Source organism: Abrus precatorius, unplaced genomic scaffold (assembly GCF_003935025.1).
Source record: "Abrus precatorius isolate BTA unplaced genomic scaffold, Abrus_2018 Scaffold11, whole genome shotgun sequence".
Lineage (NCBI taxonomy): Eukaryota > Viridiplantae > Streptophyta > Magnoliopsida > Fabales > Fabaceae > Abrus > Abrus precatorius.
In genome coordinates this window covers 8,764,578-8,787,391 of record NW_020874303.1, presented here as the reverse complement: position 1 = coordinate 8,787,391, position 22,814 = coordinate 8,764,578, and the positions used below count along the sequence as shown (strand labels likewise).

The window sequence follows — 22,814 nt, the reverse complement described above, 5'->3', positions numbered from 1 at the left end:
TATATAGTCAACTAATTGACTTATCTTTTATTGACTTTTACATCTCTAGTGCCACTTGACAACACTTCCAACTTGAAATGAACAAAATAAATACATATATATTTAAAGGATAATACAATAGTAAATGTTGAAAATATATTTTTTGAAAAATATATAAGCAATAACTCAAACCATCAAAATTAATAGATAAAGCTTAACTACTTAAGTAAAAGCTATAGTTCATGCTTAACCACTTGTAGAAATTATAATTTAAATACAATTTCAAATACTTAATCACCATATGGAAAAGATAGAATCATCAAAGTCAATAGAAGCAAAAACTTAACCATTAAGTAAGGCTTAATCACTTAGCAAAAGTAACAATGCTTAACCACCTACTAAGAAAAAAGCTAAAATCAAGCCAAATGAAATTGAAACAATATGAGAAATAAAGTGCACAATTGTGTAAAAAGTTAAATTCTTAACATCAAAGAGTAATTAACAACCACCAACTATAAAATGAATTTGTTAATCATTATTAAATTTGCACTATATTAAATTGTAATAAAAAGTTAATTTTAATTACTAACTTCTGCATATTAAGTAACATTCTAATAAGTTTTATTGATTTAAGATTAACACAAAAAAAAATTAAATTTTAGTTACTGAAAAAAATATTAATAGTCACAATTTAATCCTCTTTTCGTGAGATTTAGCCAACATCAATATGACACTCACTTTAGAAAGTTTTTCTCAAGACCTTATATTGTTAGATAAGATGGCTTTTATTTAAGAAAAATAAAAAAATTATAATAGATTTATTCTGGAAAAGATCTCACTAACTAAATAAACAATTGGCATTAGGAAATTATTAAAGGAGTCAGGATAGTGAAAAGGTACATGAACATGCAAGCGATGGGGTTAGTGTTAAGGCATTAGACCATTTTTGTAGTCTAGTATTGATGGTAAAAATAGAATTTTACCTCTCTAATATTTCCTCTCTTTTTTTCCTCTTACATTTTCTATTCTATCAAAGATTCGGTATCCCTTATTTTTATCACTGAAAATCAATTTTTATCGATTTGGTATCAAAGCTCATAATGAGAGATGTAGAAACTTAAGTCAAACACTAAAAGCTGGTCCACAGTTTTTAGTACGTAGTAGGAAGGTGGGAGATGTAGTTTTCTTGCTTTGGCATGGCTTAAAGAGTCTCCTACATTACTCAAGAGCAAAGAAACACCACATTAAAATGCCTGAAATAAACAATTTCTAGTAGCCACCATGGCTGGCCAAGAGAGGGAAGTAAAGATAAGGGAGTTTTGTTCTTTATCTCAAGTTAGAGAGAAAAATGGTGTTAAAAAAAATTATTTGCTAGCCAAGCTTAAGGATATTTATATGAAAATGAATAATTTTTTTAGATTTTTTTACATACATATTTCATTTAATTTCTTTTTTGGGCTCATGCATAATTGTGGTTCAACTTTCTCTAATTCCTTTTGACCACATGCTCACTTGGTGGCCCATTGAGGTTCCTCATCCATTCTTAGTGCCTCTACCTCCAGAGAAATAAGTAGATTTTATTGACTTGGAAATTGAAATCTTAGAAGGTCCATGTAAATAATTTAAAGAGAATTAGCCCAACAAATTTAATTTTGTACACTAAACTGCCTAAAAGAATATTTCTTCTAAGTTTTGGGCCACTGAATCGTACACACAACAAATCCATACTTAATTTATGGTTATTGTTATAATCAATCACTCTACTAAATTAAGGGTTTTACACATTGTGCAACATTAAAAAAAAGAACATTTTAGAATACAATGTTCACATAGAAATAAAAAAAAGAATACAATGTTGATGGATCAAATTGTCTTTAATATCTCTAGTTAATCATAGATAGTGACCTCCTTGCCTTACACTTTAAAAAAAAAAAGAAAAAGGCTAAAAACAGTAGCTCAGTCTATTTTAAAGGTAGGCTAGTATAGGCTAACAAAATGTCTTGCCAAAGATTAAAAAAAAAAGTTAAAATGGATGGTCAGCAAGATATATATAACAGGATAGCTTGCTTAAAATTAATTTAAAATTTTTTAAATAGAAAAATAGCAAAAAATATAAAAATAATATTAAATCAAATAATTTATATTAATAATTAATAGATAAATTTTTAATAATTTTAATAAAAAGTATACTCAACAAGCTAGCATGTCTTGCCTCTACATTAACTTACATTTTAACAAGCTAAAATAGGACAAGTTAACAAGTGTAAAAACTTCATCCCAACTTGTCTTTTTAGTTGGTTAAGCTTATGGAGTCAAACTTATTTTAGCAAGTCTTAATCGTGGACTATAAACACAGTAAATAAAGACAAAAACATAATTGGTTTTCAAGAACTATGCATATCCTTATTCTTTAGTACTCATATGTTGGTTAAAATGCTTCATAAGTGATCTAAGGCAATATTATCTATATTTCAATCAAATGATTATCTTGAACTTAAGGCTATTTTTAATAACATCTTTTTATAATTTACAACTTTTTCTAATGTGTATCCAAGGGCACATATTAAGAAGCATTAAATATATTTTAAATATCTTTATTACATAAAGTATGCATAAAATACTTTTCATGATTTTGAGATAATAAATGTTCTCTTTTTCAATAAATATATATATTTTCAACTTCTTAATATACGTTCTTCTGCACACATTAAAAAATCATAAAAATTGTCATCAAATTACTTCAAAAATTACATTTTTATCATTTCAAAAAATTTTAGAACATAATTTTACCCTCCTTGTCTTTAATTTTCAATATTCTTCGTGCTTCTTAACATACATTTCTTCAGCTGTCACATGGATGTCCTCTAACATGCTTTAACTTAAACATTCAAAAAAGGTCACCATCAGAGATTTGTTATCGTCATCAAAGATTTGGTGTAGTCCTTATAAGATCAAAAAAATATCCTCCGTCAAAATTAACTATTTAAAAATAGTTATTCCTCATGAATAACAAAATCTTCAGGAATATAGTTGTTATTCCTCAGGCGAGCCACAAAATGAAAACAAGAAATTGATGATAAATCTCATTCCGGCAAGAACATGTCTTGTTAGTTAAATTCACAACATACTTGTCATTGTCTTTTCACATTCAACTAATACCTCCCAACCTTTTTATAAAAAACAAAAGGTTAAATTATCAAAATTAAAGAAAATAATTAAGTTAGTTGTATTTTTTATAAATATAAATTTTATTTCAAAAATACCCATAATATTAAATGGTATAATTAGTAGTTTATATATTTAATAATACTAATAAAAGAAGAATATAAAAAAAATTAACAATTAATACATCTTGGATTTATTATTTATTTCTTATAATAAAAATAAAAAAATACTCAATTTTATTTCTTAAAAAAAAGACTAAAAATAGTAGTAAGACATAACTCATACCCCTACCAATTTGGAGTATTTTTTAAACTTCAATTGTATCATAAGATAGATATATGTTGGCCTATATCTAAGCATCAAATATATTTATAATATATAAAAGTTGGGATGAGACCTCACCTATTTCAATAACACAATAATATATCACATCATCAATTTGACATGGGTGTTACATTTTGGTTGAAACTCTCACTTTTTTTTTCTCAAGTCATGTATTATCTTCATTCTCTAATGAATTCATTCTTGTGGTTAGACACCATTTAATTATCTTCCTCTAATTCTCTTTATTTCACTTATGTTGTTTATAATTAAAGCAAACTCATCTTTTTAAAAAAGATATGCATATTCTTTCATCAACATTTATCAACTTCTTTCAGTTTCCTTAAATTTCTTTTTTTTTAAGTTTCTTTTACAACAACAAACAATAGTCATCTTTAAAAAATTGCCAAGAGAATTATTCTGTTAAAAATTTAATTTATTTATTTATTTTACTTTCTTCTTCAATTTAATCATTTAACTAGCGTAACTTAACATGTAATAATATCAGTCTAAGTTATTTTCTACCTAATTCATTATTATTTTTATTCACATCACATCTAAATAGTATTTGAAAAGTTAAAATCATTTTAATATTAAAAATATTATACTATTTATTTATTATTAATTATTGTTTTAAAAACTTAAAATACTCGCATGTGCGAGTCTATATGTAGTATCTCTAATTCACAAACCTATTACTTACGTGCAATTTAAGATTAAAGATATTAAGGGCTTATCCTGTACAAAGTATAATTCTATCAAAAGCCTCACACATTTTGTTCACTTGTAAGTCAAGTAATGTTTAAATGCTATATGTCAACCTAATTCACATTAAAGGAGGCATGTCCATTTTTTTCTCCGTTGCTTTTTATGATCACTGTGTGTTGTTAGAATTACTAATAAGTTTTTAGCATAACTTCTTAGATTCTTGTACAGGTCTTGAAGCCCCTAGAATTAATTCTAAATTTGGTATCTAGATAATTTATACATCCAATTAACCATAACCTCTGCAATTAAGGTATTTATCTTTATGTTTGGTATGTGCTTCAAAGGTGTCTTGAACTTCTTGACTAGCCATCTAGTTTTGTCTTGCTTGTTCTCTGTAATCCTATTGCATGTGTGAATACAACTAAACTGTCAACTTGAGAATATATGTTGAAGTTTGATTTACTACACAAAATGGGCATTCTTTCCATGCATTTCACAATTGCTTTTTTTTGTTGTTGTTAATATTTGTTAAATACACATTGGTGTATTTAACAACTTTAAACCTTCTTAATGTCAACCTCAATGTCATTCAAATCAAACCTTTTCATCAACCACCGTTGGTGTATCAACTAAATGCTCCACATTGACATCTATATTGGTGTATTCCTTTACATCATTTACAAATTTTGGTATCAATATCATAGTTCAGAGGCCTTGGTCCTTTATTCAATTCTTATTGTGGATTTTATACCACAAACATTTGTAAGATGTATAACAGGCTTTGTACAAACTTGGACAGCTCCTCCATAGCTGAAATGTGAAACAACCATCATGGTGTGCATGTGAGGACCTAAACATTAACATCATAAATCATATTCTACTAACCTTTCTGACAACAATTTTAAATGAACATCACAAAAGAATATTTATTAAACTAACAGAACAGACTCAATTTTTTCAACATTGACCCTAAACTTATGTCAGGCCATAATCAAAGATAGTTAATAGTTGTGATTACTGCTGTAACAAATAAATATATGCATTTTTAAATATTGAAAAGAAACTCATTTTTTGGAACATTCAAATCTTGAAATGTAATTTTTAGGGAGTTCTCCCCCCGCCCCCCCCAACAATACCTTTGGGGTCTCAGATTCTTCTTCGCTCATGGTCCCTTTGCTTGCTCCTTGATATTCTTCCTCATTTGTTTTTTTTAATGGTAAAAACCCTAAGTGCAGTGGTTTTATTTTTTGTTAGCTCCCTCAAGTTTATGTGCATATTTGTAATTTTTTAATAATTCATAAATTAACAAGTGCCACATTTAAATAAAAATGCAGAAAAAATATCTTGCAAGCCAACAATGCCATGCCAAAAAAGAAATAGATGAGTCATGACAGATAATTGTTTCATTAGAATCTAATGGAAGAATAATAGAGATGAAATTGGGGCCTTAGGAATTAATTAAGTTTGCTCAAAAAATATATATATATGGAGACCCAAATCACACATACATAATACTTGAGGAACAAAAAGTACAACTAAGCTTTGTCTTGATTAGAAAAAATAATTTCCTATTATAAATTTTCTTTCTACACAGCAATTAAGCACAGTATACACATATCTTTATCTCCAAGGAAATGACAAGGATTCTAATTTGAAATGTTTTAAAAAAAATTGACAAACATATTTTTGCATTAGCTATGAAATGGTAAGATCAAACAGTAGAAACCACCTCACAAGGTCTCCAATCCTTCACACTTATGCTCAATGGAGAAGGAACACTAGCAGACCAAGATTCCAGATCAGGCAAAGGTCCTGTAAGTGCCATAAAGTTTTGACCACTTTCCTTTGGCATTCTCTTCCAACTTAGCTAAGAAATTCAAAACAAACTGTAAGCACTCTAAGATGACATCAAAAAGTTACTGAAAATGTTGGATGTCAAAACTAGCATCAGTACAACAGGAATTCATTAAAAGAAAAATGTCATTTTTCTACACAACGTATAATTACTTTAAATTGGAAATTTCAAAATGATTCAACAATAAACGAGACTAATACAATTGTAGCATTGCTGCTTTGCTTTTTATTTTGAAATCCCACATGGTTTTTAATCTTTCCATAACACTGTTAATCATGGGGCAAAATATAACCTCTCTTTTAAATTTAAAATATTTGAACTCCAAAAATTAATTTTGGCATTTTATACAATTGATAGGTACACTGAACTTCAATTGCAGTGTCACATTTGAAATCATGCATGACCAGATTGTACCAGAAGTGTCAAGTATTTGATAGCAGAATATCTGTGTTTGCTTGTTCATATCAGTGCAACTTAATCACCACAGAATAGTTTTGAGACACAGAACGTTTGATATCCTATCAGCATCTAAATGCAGCACTATTCTGTGTGCCATGCATCTTTAACAGAACAAAGATTAAAACCGTGTACTTATATAATATATAATGTGTCATACACAATACTTAAAATGTGTCCATACATTTTACAATATAAATTTCATTTTAGAATTGTTCTGCACAAGAGAGGACTTGGTATCTATTTACTATCTACCTATCTATAGCATATAAAGATTATTGTTAAAACTTATCAGCTTAGGAAGTACTATTATAGTGTAATGCATGAAGCAGCAAAGAAACCGTAACAAACCCAATGCTACAGCAACAGAACCCTTACTTGTCCAGGAAATGCTTTGGATAGTGCTTTCAGTGCTGGATTGAGTAACCATGATTCATCACTTGAAAAATTTCCCGGATAAATACTTACATCCAGGGCGCCTGATCCCCCATTAATGCCACCGCAATTCACCATGAAACGACCATTGGTCATCAGTCTCTCATGTAATTGCAACCATGTACTAACCTGGGAAATGCATTAAGAACTTTGAAATATAAGATTACCATCCTTGAGCGTTAAAAGTAAAATTTTTTATCACTTAAATTTCTCAAGTAAAAGAGAAAGTTAATCAATTAAGCAGATCATTGTTGGAATTTTCTCACACACAATCAATCAAGAACACATCAATCCAAAAACACCGTTCATTGGAACATTTCAAGGAATAATTTCTGGATTTCACATTCATCTGTCCATCAAAAAATTTCATCTGAAGTTTATACAAGTTGTAGAAGACGAATGCTGAAACTAGAGAAATAATAAGAAAATATAACTGGATTTTGAATAAGAGTGAAGCACTAATATACAGTTTGTGAGATACTGAATTTTGATAAAGATTGCAACTATTAGAAACTAATATCAGAGTCTTTTGTGCAATTCGAACAACAAAGAACATAAAAAATCTAGAGTAAAATAGGCATTTATCATCAGGACAACAAAAAATCATTTTCTTTTAAGATTATCAGAAATTTACATTCCTTATTTTTTGTCTTTTCACAAGAGGCAAAGCAAGCTTGGGATTTTTGTAACTTCCATTGTAGTTGAAGAAGTATATTGTCTTTGAACACCATCAATCTTTAGTTTACTGTTTCCACTTTTCCATAATATCAACTATATTTTCTGGTAACTATCTATAGACTTGCACTGTGCATTATTCCTAGATATGGTTAAGACATTCACATTAACCTTGGATTTGGATCTACTTAATAGTTTTCCACATGATCATGTCATATGAAGACAGACTTTGTGAGACCTTGCACATGGTCATGTGAAAGACTGACATGATAATCCAAATTTCATTAAATCACATTACTACACCATGTAAATGAATGACCTCAACTATACGCTTAAGTATCTCTTAAAGATTTTGGCTTATAAATAAGATAATGGCACTAGTAAGTAAAACATTGAAGAAAAGGCAAATTCATTTTTTTGTTTTTGATTGGTACAAACTTGAATTTGACACTTCTATAATAAAAATAGAAATTGTCATCTGGCCAAGAAAAACTTCACAATCAACTAGCACATGCAAATTTATTTGTAGAAAAACAACTACATACCTCTTGAAGTTGGGGCAAAACTTTTCCATCAGAGAACAAATCAACTACAATACCTGACAAGTATTTAAATATAAGTTGATTAACAGTGACAGAATAATATCCACTTCAAATAATTGAGGAAAAAGTTATATCTAAATGGTATATTGCTACAACATGAAATAATGATGCATCCACATGACCGATTCAACCATAAATTGCTGCATAGATGTTTCAACTGAATTGTGCTCCACTATTTTATTAATTTCTTCACATGTGGATGGAAACATAAACATGATACTAAGAGGACACTAGAGGTAGTAGAAAATATTTTATCCAGGCACGGATATTATACAACTAATACAGAATTAGAAGTAAATCAGGCAACATACAATGTGAATGACTCACCAGCATATCTTCTTTGCAAATCTTCTGAGGGAATGAAGACATCACCAATATGAACCTTTAAAATGCCACCATCTTCTGTTGTTTTCTCCAGATCAGATAGACCAAAATAATCTCTTGCTTTATCAATTAGCTATTCGATTTTCAGAAAAAGAAAATGGATGAGAAAAAATGCACAATGGATCAAGTAAAAATGATAGTAGGATAACAAGACATGAAATTTAATTGAAAGTAACAATCATACTGCTTTAAAAAAAAACATAAAATTGCCACCTAACATCTACTTGGATCTACGAAGACTTGTTCTTTTTTGTATAGAAAAAAGAAATATTATTGGATACAAAAGAAAATACAAGGAAGATAAGGTATCCTTCAAAAGAAACCACAAAGCTGAAAGAAAATCCCCCCTACAAAACTTTAAACACGAGATAATAGCATAAGGAACCACCACAACTGCCTCAAAACAATCCTAGGAAACTCCCCTTCAAAAATACCTGTAAGAAATAGGAAAAAGCAATAGAAACAACACTTTGTGTTTTGCCTTCAACAAAGAAAACATTCAAAGCTATAATTGAATAACCTAATTTATAGGTATTAGATTCTCAATAATTAACTATCATTGTTAATAGTTGATGTTCTTTTTTCTGATATCTTCATCATATAAGTTGTTAAGAAACTTGATGTTAGAGACCAACGTGCATTTGGGCCTAATGAGCTGCTAGTGCAAGATAGTGGACCTGGCCCAAATCAATGGGCAGTTTATGTGAGAAAGAAAAAGAGAGGCACGGGATATGTGGGTGGAAAAGAGGGTGAGCTGGCTAGTTAGTTATGCCAAAAGAGAGAGAATCGTTTGTTATATGGGAGAATGATTTGTTTAGAGGGGTATCTTTTGCAGTTAGCCAATTTGTAAGAATGGAGAGCCTCTAAGGTTCTTCAACGGAGCTAGGCTCTGAGGGTAGGGAGAGAGTCTCTCCTTGCATTTCTTCTTGTTTCAGTAATTAAATACAATCTTCCAATATTTTTCTTCTTTCATTTGTTGCTGCTGTTTTGTGTTTTCTATTCTGATTTTTAACAATGGTCCGACCTGCCGGATTCTAATACGCCGGGAAATGACAAACAACAGGAAAGGGGAAAATTCGAAGAAAGGAGGATCAGCGACATCGGTAGACATGGATGACCGAGTAGAGGAGGTAGAGCGTGAATTAGCTTTGGTGCGTGAAGCGGTGGAAACTTTAAAAATCAAAACAGAACAGAGTCGTATAGCTATGGAGGTTATGAGACGTGAGAATGCAGAAAATCAATCCAAAATCCTTTTCCTTTTGACCAAGAATTCTGAGAAGGAAAAGGGTGCAGACGAAGGGTCAAAGAAGTTTTCGGAGGAAGAGGGAGATAATTCCGGTGACCCAAAAACACCGTGGAGCAAGACACAGAACTCCATTCTGCACAAGCTTGATGGCAACGCGTTGATGGAATTTCGTCAATCCGTAAAGAAAATCGAACTTCCGATGTTCAATGGAGAGGATCCTGCTGGGTGGATATCTCGGGCAGAGGTATATTTTCGTGTCCAAGAGACGAGCGATTCCGTTCGGGTAAATCTGGCGCAACTTTGTATGGAGGGGGGAACCATCCATTTTTTTAACGCGCTGATTAATGAGGAAGAAGACCTGTCTTGGGAGGGTCTAAAGAGGGCTTTGATCGAAAGATATGGTGGCTTTGGTGAAGGGAGTGTGTGCGAACAGATTACGTCGTTGTTTCAGACAGGAAGCGTAGATGAGTACATCTCCAGTTTTGAGTATTTAATAGCGCAAATGGAGAAAATCCCAGATGAGCACTATGAAGCTTTTTTCCTACGCGGGTTGAAGGATGAAATTCGAGGTCGTGTGCGTAGTCTGTTGGCAGTGGGTCCGCTTTCTCGCGGGCGGTTGCTGAATATAGCTCGCTCTGTAGAATCAGAGCTACGTAACAAGGAGAAGATGACGAACGCATTTGGAAGAAGGGATTTCAGGGCCGGATCGGGATCGGGTACAACTTGGACAATAAGGTCTAACCCGATTCATCAAACCCGCAATTTGGTAGGTCAAGAAAAAGGGTTTGGGCAAGGAAATGGGCCTGTTAAGGGGGGTGTTAATGCTAGGCCCAATTTCCATGATGGAGTGATAGAGCAAAACAAATATGGGCCTAGAGACAGGGGAGTGAAGCATCTGTCATACCAACAAGTCTTAGAGAGGCGCCAAAAAGGCTTGTGTTTCAAATGTGGGGGCCCGTATCATTCTATGCACAAATGTCCTGATAAACAATTGAAAGTTATGATGATAGATGATGAGGATGAAAGTGACGGAGGCGTGGATGAGTCACCAAACCCTGACGCTGAAAACGTGTTTGACGGAGAGTGCAGTACTCTTTGCTTGCAAAGTCTAGAAGAGGGCAAACGGGAGAATCCAAAAACCTTGAAGATCGCGGGTTCAATTCATGAAATTCCTTTGTGCATGCTGGTGGATAGTGGGGCAACTCACAATTTCATCTCTAAAAAGCTTGTTGACGCTATGGGATGGAAAGTAGAGAAGACCCAAGACCTGCGAATCCTAATGGGTGATGGACATAAAGTAGTCACGCAAGGGGTATGTCAGAATCTGCCGATGCAGATCGAGAATGAGGTATATCTGATTGATGCCTATCTTTTTGATTTATCCGATATAGACATAGTATTGGGCGTGTCTTGGTTAGCATCACTTGGAGAGATGTTGGTGGATTGGCTCAAATAGAGCATTCATTTTAACAGAGATGGTCGCGAGGTGTTGTTGCTGGGAGCGAAGCAACGTGAAAGATCCCCATTTTTCCTTGAGACCTTGGTACAAATGGTGGAAGAAAAATCAGAAACGGGAGAAGAGTTGCCTGATAACTTACAGAGAGAGTTGGAAGCTTTGCTTGGAAGATTCAAGGTAGTCTTTCAAGAACCAAAGGGCCTGCCTCTCAAGAGGTCCAACGCTCATGCAATCACTTTACTGCCAGGACAAGGGCCGGTAAATGTTCGTCCATACCGTTACCCACACCACCAGAAAGATGAAATTGAGAAACAAGTGCGTGAAATGCTAGAAAATGGGTGGATAAGGAGAAGCAACAGCCCCTATTCAAGCCCCGTAATTTTGGTGAGGAAGAAAGACACTTCATGGAGAATGTGTGTGGACTATAGAGCTCTAAACAAAGTCACAGTACCTGACAAATTCCCCATTCCGGTGATAGAAGAACTCCTTGATGAGTTGAGTGGAGCTACCTTCTTTTCAAAGTTAGATCTAAAATCCGGATATCACCAAGTCAGAATGCGCGAAGAAGATATTTCAAAGACTGCATTCCGCACACACGAGGGCCATTATGAATATTTGGTGATGGCTTTCGGATTAATGAATGCGCCATCAACTTTTCAGGCTTTAATGAATGACATCTTCCGTGAGTTCATGAGGAGGTTCGTGCTTGTATTTTTCGATGATATTTTAGTATATAGCACGAGCTGGAAGGATCATGTGCAGCATTTGACAAAGGTACTGGAAGTTCTGGAAAAACAGCAACTATTTGCCAACAAGAAGAAGTGTCAATTCGCACAGAGGAAGGTGGAGTACCTGGGGCATCTGATTTCCGAGGAAGGAGTGTCAGTGGATCCTTCGAAAGTGGAAACTGTTGTAAAATGGCCAATACCTACAAATGTGAAGGGTGTCAGGGGTTTCTTGGGATTGACAGGATATTATCGTAAATTTATTAAAAATTATGGGCTGATAGCTAAGCCACTCACGGAGCTTACAAGGAAAGACGGATTTCACTGGACTGATAAAGCACAATTTGCTTTTGATGAGTTGAAACAAAGATTAACTACAGTTCCTGTATTGGCACTTCCGAAATTCACTGAAGAATTTGTAGTCGAGTGTGATGCATCGGGATGTCAACGGAATTAATGGGAATTAATGGAAAATAGAATTGTATGGGATTGATTGCACAATTATTTGTAACGGTTATTCTTTTATTTAACATAATTAGCTATAAATGTATATATGGTAGTTTAGCTAATTTATTGGGCTGAAATCAACGTTACAGCTTGTAATATTACTGTATTTATATGAGCAATCTGAATGAGAAGGACACACAGTTCTTGGCCAAATATTTTCTTAATTTGACATGGTATCAGCTTAGGTTACGATCCAAGAACCTCGCCTACGTTCTCGGTTTTTTTTTTCACTTCTATTTCTCGGTCATTTGCTTCCCAGTCCAGATTACTCTAGTTCCATGTCTATCGAAAAGCACGATGTCCTGTTAGTTCGCCTTAACGGCAAAAACTACTCAGCTTGGTCATTCCATTTTGAGATATTCGTTACAGGAAAAGATTTGTGGGGTCATGTTGATGGCAACACTCCAATCCCTGACAAAGACAAAGATAAGGTTGAACATGCCAAGTGGGTAGTCAAAGATGCTCAGGTCATGGCCTGGGTCCTTAGTTCCGTTGACCCCAACATTGTTTTGAATCTTCGTCCTTACAAGACAGCAGCCAAAATGTGGAATTACTTAAAAAAAGTCTACAGTCAAAAGAACACTGCACGACGATTCCAGCTTGAGCACGACATAGCTTCCTTTCAACAGGATAGTCTCTCCATCTCTGATTTTTACTCTCAATTCATGAATCTTTGGGCTGAGTACACTGATATAGTTTATGCAGACTTAACTTCTGATGGTCTAAGTTCAGTACAAACTATTTATGAAACGACTAAACGAGATCAATTTCTTATGAAATTGAGATCTGACTTTGAAGGTATTCGGTCCAATCTCATGCATCGTGACCCTATACCATCTTTGGATGCGTGTTTCAATGATCTGTTACGTGAAGAACAACGCCTCCATACACAGTCCATCATTGCAGATCAAAAATCATCTACTGTTCCAATGGCATATGTGGCACGAGGGAAGTCAAGAAGTCATGACATGAGTGCTGTTCAATGTTTTTGTTGCAAGCAATTTGGACATTATGCTTCCAATTGCCCAAAAAAATTCTGCAACTACTGCAAAAAGCATGGACATATTCTTAAGGAATGCACAATAAGGCCACCAAAGCGAAATGTCACAGCCTTTACCGCCGCAATTGATTCATCTATTCCTGACAATTCAGTCAATGCAGTACCAGTTCAACCAAATCCTCTTGCTACTACTTCAACGGTGACTCCTGAAATGGTTCAACAGATGATTATTTCAGCATTCTCTGCTTTAGGAATCTCAGGTAAATCCTCTTCATCTTGGTACTTTGATTCGGGGGCTTCCAACCACATGACCAACAATGCTCAATTTCTTACAAATGTGAAAAAATATTTGGGCACTCTCAACATACATACCGCTGATGGAAATCAATTGCCTATCACAGCCATGGGTGATATTTTTTCATCTCTCACAGATGTTTTTGTCTCTCCTGGCCTCACTAGTAATCTAATTTCAGTTGGTCAATTAGTCGAAAATGATTGTCAAGTACAATTCTCACAGTCTGGTTGTCTTGTGCAGGATCAACACTCAGGGAAGATCATCGCGAAGGGGCCTAAAGTTGGACGTCTTTTCCCAATCCGTTTCTCATTACCTCCAAGTCTTTCTTTGCCTTTAGTTTCTTGTAATTCTGCCTTTGTTGATTACCAAGTGTGGCATAAGCGTCTTGGACATCCAAACGCAAATGTACTTCATGACTTGCTAAAATCTGGTTTTCTTGGAAATAAGCACACTCCATCTCTTAATGTTGTTCATTTTGATTGTATTCCTTGTAAGCTTGGTAAGAGTAAAATTCTGCCTTTTCCAACTCATCAGTCTCATACAACACAACCTTTTGATATCATCCATAGTGATGTTTGGGGGGTGGCACCAGTTATATCTCATGCTAATTACAAATATTTTGTAACTTTTATTGATGATTATAGTCGTTTCACCTGGGTCTATTTTTTGCGATCAAAAGATGAAGTTTTTTCTACTTTCAAAATTTTTCATGCTTATGTTCAGACCCAATTTTCATCAAAAATAAAAATATTTTGCTCTGATAATGGAGGTGAATACATGTCACACTCATTTCAGGAATTTTTGCAATCCAATGGCATTTTATCTCACAGGTCATGCCCCTCAACTCCACAACAAAATGGGGTAGCGGAAAGAAAAAATCGCCATTTGCTAGATGTTGTTCGCACCCTTTTATTGGAGTCTCATGTGCCTTCACGTTTTTGGTGTGAAGCCCTTTCCACTGCAGTCCATCTTATAAATAGAATGTCATCTCCATCATTAGGTAATGAATCTCCATTCACTCGGTTACATAGTCACCCACCAAATTACTCCACTCTTCGTATCTTCGGTTGTGTGTGTTATGTCCATCTTCCTCCACAAGAACGCACCAAGCTCACTGCACAATCTGTTCAATGTGCTTTTCTTGGATATTCTCCTCATCAAAAGGGCTTTCTATGTTATGATCCTAACCTTCGTAGAATTCGGGTATCTAGAAATGTCATCTTCCAAGAACATACATATTTTTTCGCATCACATCATGATCATGTTGCTTCTCCGATTTCTGTTTTGCCATTATTTTCCAACTCTCATGCAGGTCAACAATCTCCTAAACCTCTCTTGACATACAAAAGACGTAGTACTACCACTCACATTCAACCAATTGACTCTCATGGGCCCCCTCAAGATGATTCCTTGGCTGCTGGTCCAGTAGAAGAACTAGAACCAGAATCGGCTCCTCTACGACGCAGCTCACGCGTTCGTAAGCCCCCAGAAAGGTATATCACTTCCATGACAGCATCGTTATCTTCTATTCCTATTCCTTCATTTTATAAACAGGCCATGGAGAATGAATGTTGGCAGCGAGCTATTGAAGCTGAACTTCTCGCCTTGGAAGAAAATCAAACATGGGACATAGTCCCATGTCCATCATCTATTAAACCTTTGGGAAGCAAGTTTGTGTTCTTTATAAAGTTGCGTTCGGATGGCTCTATAGATCGTTATAAGGCTCGTCTAGTTGTGCTTGGAAATAAGCAAGAGTATGGACTAGACTATGATGAGACGTTTGTCCCAGTCGCCAAGATGACAACTGTGCGCACTATTCTTGCTCTTGCTGCATCACAATCTTGGCAGCTACATCAAATGGATGTCAAAAACGCATTCCTTCACGGTGATCTTCAGGAGGAAGTTTACATCAAACTTCCTAATGGTATGCCTACACCTTCGCCTAATACTGTTTGCAAACTAAAACGATCTTTATATGGATTGAAACAGGCACCAAGAGTATGGTTTGAAAAGTTTCGATCGACATTACTTGGTTTTGAATTCACTCAAAGTCAGTATGATCTATCTCTTTTCCTACAAAGGACTCCTCAAGGAATTGTGGTGCTTCTCGTTTATGTGGATGACATTGTGGTAACTGGCTCCGATCAAGATGCTATCTCAAGAATCAAACACCTACTGCATTCAACTTTCCATATGAAAGAGTTAGGCCAACTCACTTATTTTTTGGGTTTAGAGGTGCATTATCATCATGAAGGCATTTTTCTAAATCAGCAAAAGTATATTCAAGACTTGGTTCAGCTAGCTGGACTCACAAATGCAACCCCTGTTGACACTCCCATAGAAGTTAATGTTAAATATAGACGAGATGAAGGTGACCTTCTAGATGATCCCACTCAATATCGCAAGCTGGTGGGAAGTCTCATCTATGTAACTATCACTCGTCCCGATATTTCTTTTGCTGTCCATACAGTAAGCAAGTTCATGCAATCTCCACGGCATTTTCATCTTTCAGCAACACAACGAATCGTTAGATATCTCCTTAGCACTCCAAAGCGTGGTTTATTTTTTCCTACTGGTTCATCAATGCAACTCCAAGCATATAGTGATGCTGATTGGGCTGGATGTCCAGACACCCGAAAATCTACTACCGGCTGGTGTATGTTTTTAGGAAATGCTCCTATTTCATGGAAATGTAAGAAACAAGATTCAGTCTCAAAGTCATCCACTGAAGCAGAATATCGCGCAATGTCTGCCGCTTGTTCTGAAATTATATGGCTGCGTGGTCTTCTTACAGAGCTTAGATTCTCTCAAGAACAACCAACTCCATTGCATGCTGACAACACCAGTGCCATACAGATTGCAGCAAACCCAGTTTACCATGAACGGACGAAACACATCGAGGTTGATTGCCACTCTATTCGAGAAGCTTATGATCGAAGAGTCATCAATCTACCACATGTCTCAACATCTGTTCAAATCGCTGACATTTTCACTAAATCCTTGACACGTCAACGACACAATTTTCTACTTGGCAAATTGATGCTTGTAGATTTACCAGCATCAATTTGAGGGGGGATGTCAACGGAATTAATGGGAATTAATGGAAAATAGAATTGTATGGGATTGATTGCACAATTATTTGTAACGGTTATTCTTTTATTTAACATAATTAGCTATAAATGTATATATGGTAGTTTAGCTAATTTATTGGGCTGAAATCAACGTTACAGCTTGTAATATTACTGTATTTATATGAGCAATCTGAATGAGAAGGACACACAGTTCTTGGCCAAATATTTTCTTAATTTGACACGGGATTGGGTGTTGGGGCCATTTTAATGCAAAATCAACGTCCTGTGGCTTATTACAGCAAGGCTTTAAGCGAGATGAATTTGGCCAAGTCTACGTATGAAAAGGAGTTGATGGCATTGGTGCTCGCCATTCAACATTGGAGACCGTATCTCATTGGGAGGCATTTCACAATTCGTACTGACCATCGAAGCTTGAAACAACTTTTACAGCAAAAAGTGTTGACAGGGAATCAACAGAACTAGGTGGCAAAGCTCCTAGGGTACAGTTTTGATATACAGTACAAGCCTGGGGCACAGAATAAAGGAGCCGATGCTCTATCACGTCTTGCAGAAGAGGGGCAATTGTTTTCCTTAGTCTATTATCCTTTTTGGATGGACATTCAGGCAGTAGTGGCAGAAGTTCACAATGATCAGAAATTGCAGAAAATCATATCTGATTTGCAGCAAGGTACAGTGATTCCTGCTGGATTTTTGTACAGAAATGGAATTTTGTTGTTTGAGGATCGATTGGTGGTATCTGATACCTCTCCGTGGATTGAAAAATTAATGAAGGAGTACCATGAAACACCTCAAGGAGGTCATTCGGGGTATTTTCGAACTTACAGGAGATTGGCTGAAAATTTGTATTGGAAAGGTATGAAAGGGTCAATACAGAAATTTGTGCGTGGTTGTGATGTGTGTCAAAGGCAGAAGTACTTGACTTCTTCCCCCGGGGGTCTTCTCCAACCCCTTCCTATACCGGATAGAGTATGGGAAGACATATCAATGGACTTCATCATTGGTTTACCACGATCCAAGGGGTATGAGGCAGTATTTGTAGTGGTGGATCGTTTGTCTAAGTATAGCCACTTTATCCCGTTAAAGCATCCTTACACAGCTCAGTCGTTAGCTGAAATTTTCACCAAGGAAGTGGTGCGTTTACATGGAGTGCCAAGCTCAATTGTGAGTGATCGTGATCCGATATTTATGAGCAACTTTTGGAAGGAATTCTTTCGTTTGCAAGGGACTAAGCTTCAAATGAGCACCGCGTATCATCCGGAAACAGATGGCCAAACGGAGGTCATTAATAGGTGCTTGGAAACGTATCTTCGTTGCTTTATAGCGGAACAGCCAAAGGGGTGGGTGAATTGGCTGTCCTGGGCTGAATATTGGTTCAACACAACATTCAACGGGTCAATTAAAATGACCCCTTTTGAAGCTGTTTACGGGCACAAAGCACCTACTCTCATTCATAGCATTAAGGGAGAGATTTGTGTTGAGGCGGTGCAAAGAGATTTGAAAGATCGAGATGAAGCATTGAAGCAATTAAAGACTCATTTAGTCAGAGCCCAAAACAGGATGAAGGCAATTGCTGATGGCAAAAGAACTGAGAGGAGCTTTGCAGTTGGGGAGTGGGTATTTTTGAAGCTTCGCCCACATCGACAACAGTCGGTAATGACGCGCATTAATCAGAAACTGGCTGCTCGTTTCTATGGTCCGTTCGAAATTTTGGAGCATGTAGGGGCTGTGGCCTATCGTCTGAAGCTACCTGAAAATGCGAAGATACACCCGGTGTTTCACGTGTCTTTACTGAAGACGGCCATTGGTAATTATCAAGCACAACCAGAATTACCTGAAGATTTGGCAGTAGATGGGTCTGCACCATTAGAACTGGAATGTCATTTAGCTTCAAGGAAGGTTGTGAAGCACAGGGAACAGATTGTGCAATGCCTAGTACAGTGGAAGGGAAAATCAAGCGAGGAGGCCACTTGGGAAGATGAATCTCAGATCCGTAGTCAATTTCCTGAATTCTGTCTTGAGGACAAGACATTTTTTGAGGAAGGTGGAATTGTTAGAGACCAACATGCATTTGGGCCTAATGAGCTGCTAGTGCAAGATAGTGGACCTGGCCCAAATCAATGGGCAGTTTATGTGAGAAAGAAAAAGAGAGGCACGGGATATGTGGGTGGAAAAGAGGGTGAGCTGGCTAGTTAGTTATGCCAAAAGAGAGAGAATCGTTTGTTATATGGGAGAATGATTTGTTTAGAGGGGTATCTTTTGCAGTTAGCCAATTTGTAAGAATGGAGAGCCTCTAAGATTCTTCAACGGAGCTAGGCTCTGAGGGTAGGGAGAGAGTCTCTCCTTGCATTTCTTCTTGTTTCAGTAATTAAATGCAATCTTCCAATATTTTTCTTCTTTCATTTGTTGCTGCTGTTCTGTGTTTTCTATTCTGATTTTTAACACTTGAACCTAACTCACTCCCAAAAACTAGCTTGTTCTTAGGAGGACTACTCAAGTCCTTATGAGGAGTACGTAGAACATCTTAACACACACCCCTCATGCTTAGGGTCAGACATTTGGTACATAAAGTTTGCAAGATTGAACATCTACGGATGGACCAATAAGATTAGACATCTATAAGCTCTGATACCATATTAAGAAACTTTGGCTTAACTTACTTCTAAAAGCTAGCTCGTAAGAGGAAGGCTTATCAAGTTCTTATAAAAAGTATTTTGTCTCTATTCTTAACTAATGTGAGACATCTTAACATAGGTATATGGTGAGAAAGTGCTCTAACCTTCTGTAGTGAGGTCCTACAATTTTTGTTCCTTTTGCTCATAATATTGGGACAACCATTGGAAGACTTATTCTATGAAGCAGGATGTAGCCATCTATTATGAACTGAAGATGAGGATTTTGGCGTCTAAGCATTGACTTGGACCAGTACCATAATCTTAAAATAGAAAGCAGAACATTGATCAATCATGTGGACTGGAAACTGGAAAGAGACCATTTTTTTTTTTAATTTCTCTCTAGTCGGAAATATGAATATGACCATACTAGGAGGTTCAGTTTTTGGGAAAAGAGCTACCTTTACTTTTGCAGAGGGAGTATTAATGTCTTCAAGTGGTCGATATAAGGAAAAGTAGGAGAGTTGGACATGTAATGGAGATGTCCTGTAGAATGGAGATCATAAACTTACTTCCCAAGTTTTCTATAACAAATTTCTACAGGAATCTGCTTATTTCAAACCTCATATCAACATATTAGACAAATGTTTGTGACAGAAATAATTATCTTCTTTATGACGATGACATACTGGACTAAGGATTGTTTATTGTCCAATAGATTCGTCCAAGTGAAGCAAAATATATATCCATTAACACATCACATGGCAAAGAAATATCACTGACTAAGAACTTTCAATTTTGATAATTAAGTTTCTAAATTAATTGTTGCCTCATTGAATTTAGGAATGTTATTAGCTCTAGATCACTGAAGCAAAGATATAAATTGAATACAGAAACTGACACAACAAATAGTCAATGGGATAAACCATAGAAACTTCATTTAAATTTATCAAAAATATCATTGCAGAAAAGAAGCATGCATTACAATTTGATCAATCTCCCAGCCATGAAGCTGCAGTGAAGGCCATAAGTCAAGCATCAGATGCGCAGCAGTTCCACCACCCTGAAGGATTTAAATGCAGTGAGATATTACTTACAAGATCACTAATATTTAGAAATTCCATCCTGTAAACTCTCCAAGACAATAAGTGCCATCTTAAAATTAAATGAATTACCAAACCTAAGATAGCAATGGGACCATCTGGAACAATAGCCGGCAAGCTGGCAAATTCATCCTGTTTAATGCAACAAGTTCAGAAACCCCTAGCACGAACGATTGATCTAATAATGTACACACCATTACAAAAATACCATACATATCTGTATTCATCTTCACGGTCAAAGAATTATAACCAAAGATAAAGAGAATTTAGAGTGAGATAAACTTATATCTTCATACATTAAATAGAAAGTTTAAAGAGATAGCAAAAGTAAGCTTCTCATTTCAAACTTTCATGTGAAACTCCTATAAGAAGCTGCTTTACAGTAATTTATAATCTTGATATGCACATTTTCAGTGAAAGAGATAAATTTTATGAACTTAAAAAACAAAATGAAAATGGTTCAAAATATGCAGTTACTTTATGTTCAGTAGTATCTTAAGTAATTATACATGTTGTTGCATCTATAGTTTATTAGTTTTACCTATGCATGGATTTCTTCACAAGAATAGAAAGCATTTTATTTATTTGTCACTAGGATTTAGTGGTGATCTGATAGTGCTAGTTCAGCTTGGGAGATACTTTAATTTCATTCTCGAATCAGAAACTTAGTATCTGCAACGAATCCAAGCGCTAATATACATCAATGTCAACAAATTTTCTCAAATCAGAAACTCCCATGAAGTTAGGTTAGTAATTTGTATTTCAAATATAACAATGTCAAATCAATGAGGTAAGCTGAATACACAAAAATCAGTAGTAGTTCTCAACCTTGTGAATGCATGTCTACAAACCACAAGCAAACATGAACACTTACATACATTTCCCATAATCAATTTGAGCATGACTTTGACATATAAACCATAGTACAAGAGAATAGTGTTCTTGATATCTCAAACTCTGATACTAAGCAATCCAAATATCATAATTTTTATTACATACACCACCCACTATCCCTTGGTGCAAGAACACATCAAATCAAACACATAAGCATACACCAAAACAACAACTTTCAGAGTAGCATACCCAGTAGGAACCAGTCCACTTTTGATCCTTGTAAAGAATGCTGTGAACACTATCTGCAACAAAAGAAACAGAAATCCCGACACATCAGTCACCCTTGGCACATTTCTGAAGTACACAATGACCACAACGAAGAATAACAATTAAAAACATTTATAAGGAAATCTAAGACCCCATTTGCATACTTTTCACACCCATATCATCCATGAAGTAAAGTTTCAATTTTTAAGAACAATTCAGACATAGAGAGAGAGAGAGAGAGATACGGGATGAATCAAGGAGTAGCATTGTAGAATTCGGGGTGTCCACTATGAGTATGTCATTGTAATCAGTTTTCAGAGCTGTTAGCACTTGAAAGTTTTCTTCTTCATCATTTTGTTGGGAATTAAGTGAATTTGAAGAGTGTGCATTGGTATTTGGTTGACGTGTAGAGAGGGAAAGGGAGGGTTTTGGTGAGAGAGTTGAAGCAATGCGAATGGGAAAAGGAAAAGTGTTGAACTTCACACCATTGCCCAAATGAGGAGGAGGAGGCACCACTTTGGTTAACGCCAATGAGCACACTCTCATTGTTGCTTCAGGGCCAATGCTAAAGGATAAGTCAACTCAGTTCAAGTTTGTTATCCAAATTCCAAGTCATTTCCCCCTTCTTTTTCTTCCCATTTTCCCTTTTTTCTAAAATAAAAAATTAATAAAGTAATTTATTTTATTAAATATGATAGCACTAACAACTCCACCAAAACACCTTAGCCAATGATACACCCAATTTTGAAGTGCAGAATTGGTTTCCCTAAGGTAATATCAAGATAAGAGAGGGAAAGAGTGGTCATGCAAGAAGGGGAGCTGTTGTTAATTCACGTCAAAGTGTGAATTGATGTATTTATTATTTAGATTTATACATTAATGTGTTATTAATTTATTTTTTTTAAGATATAACCCTTTTTAGTTCACTATTAATTTATTTTAGAATAAATGGACGTTTCATTTAAATTTGTTATATATTATTTTAATAGTACAAAGTGATGCCTAAAAGGCAAGGAGGACAATTTTTTACAATTAGCATATAAAAAAAAACATTTGTGAAATTTTTAATTTAAAAGACAAGAAAATTTAATTAAAAGAAT

At 35.3% G+C, this 22,814-nt stretch overlaps 1 protein-coding gene across 2 annotated transcripts; it reads right to left on the bottom strand.

Moving 5' to 3' along the window:
- Positions 1 to 4,637: 4,637 nt before the first annotated feature.
- LOC113853971 (probable polyamine aminopropyl transferase) lies at positions 4,638 to 22,285 on the bottom strand. Of its 2 annotated transcripts, XM_027484719.1 has the most exons (9): positions 21,960 to 22,285; positions 21,697 to 21,749; positions 20,686 to 20,745; positions 20,496 to 20,573; positions 8,524 to 8,653; positions 8,140 to 8,192; positions 6,863 to 7,048; positions 5,903 to 6,040; positions 4,638 to 4,983 (listed from the first exon to the last, which is right to left on the bottom strand). In XM_027484719.1, exons 1-9 carry the CDS (start codon positions 22,258 to 22,260, stop codon positions 4,900 to 4,902), a joined length of 1,083 nt encoding a protein of 360 aa, XP_027340520.1. In that variant the 5' UTR covers positions 22,261 to 22,285; the 3' UTR covers positions 4,638 to 4,899. The 2 variants fall into 2 exon arrangements, with proteins under 2 accessions (XP_027340520.1, XP_027340521.1); XM_027484720.1 differs by lacking the exon at positions 4,638 to 4,983 and having other exon boundaries at positions 5,864 to 6,035.
- Positions 22,286 to 22,814: the final 529 nt, after the last annotated feature.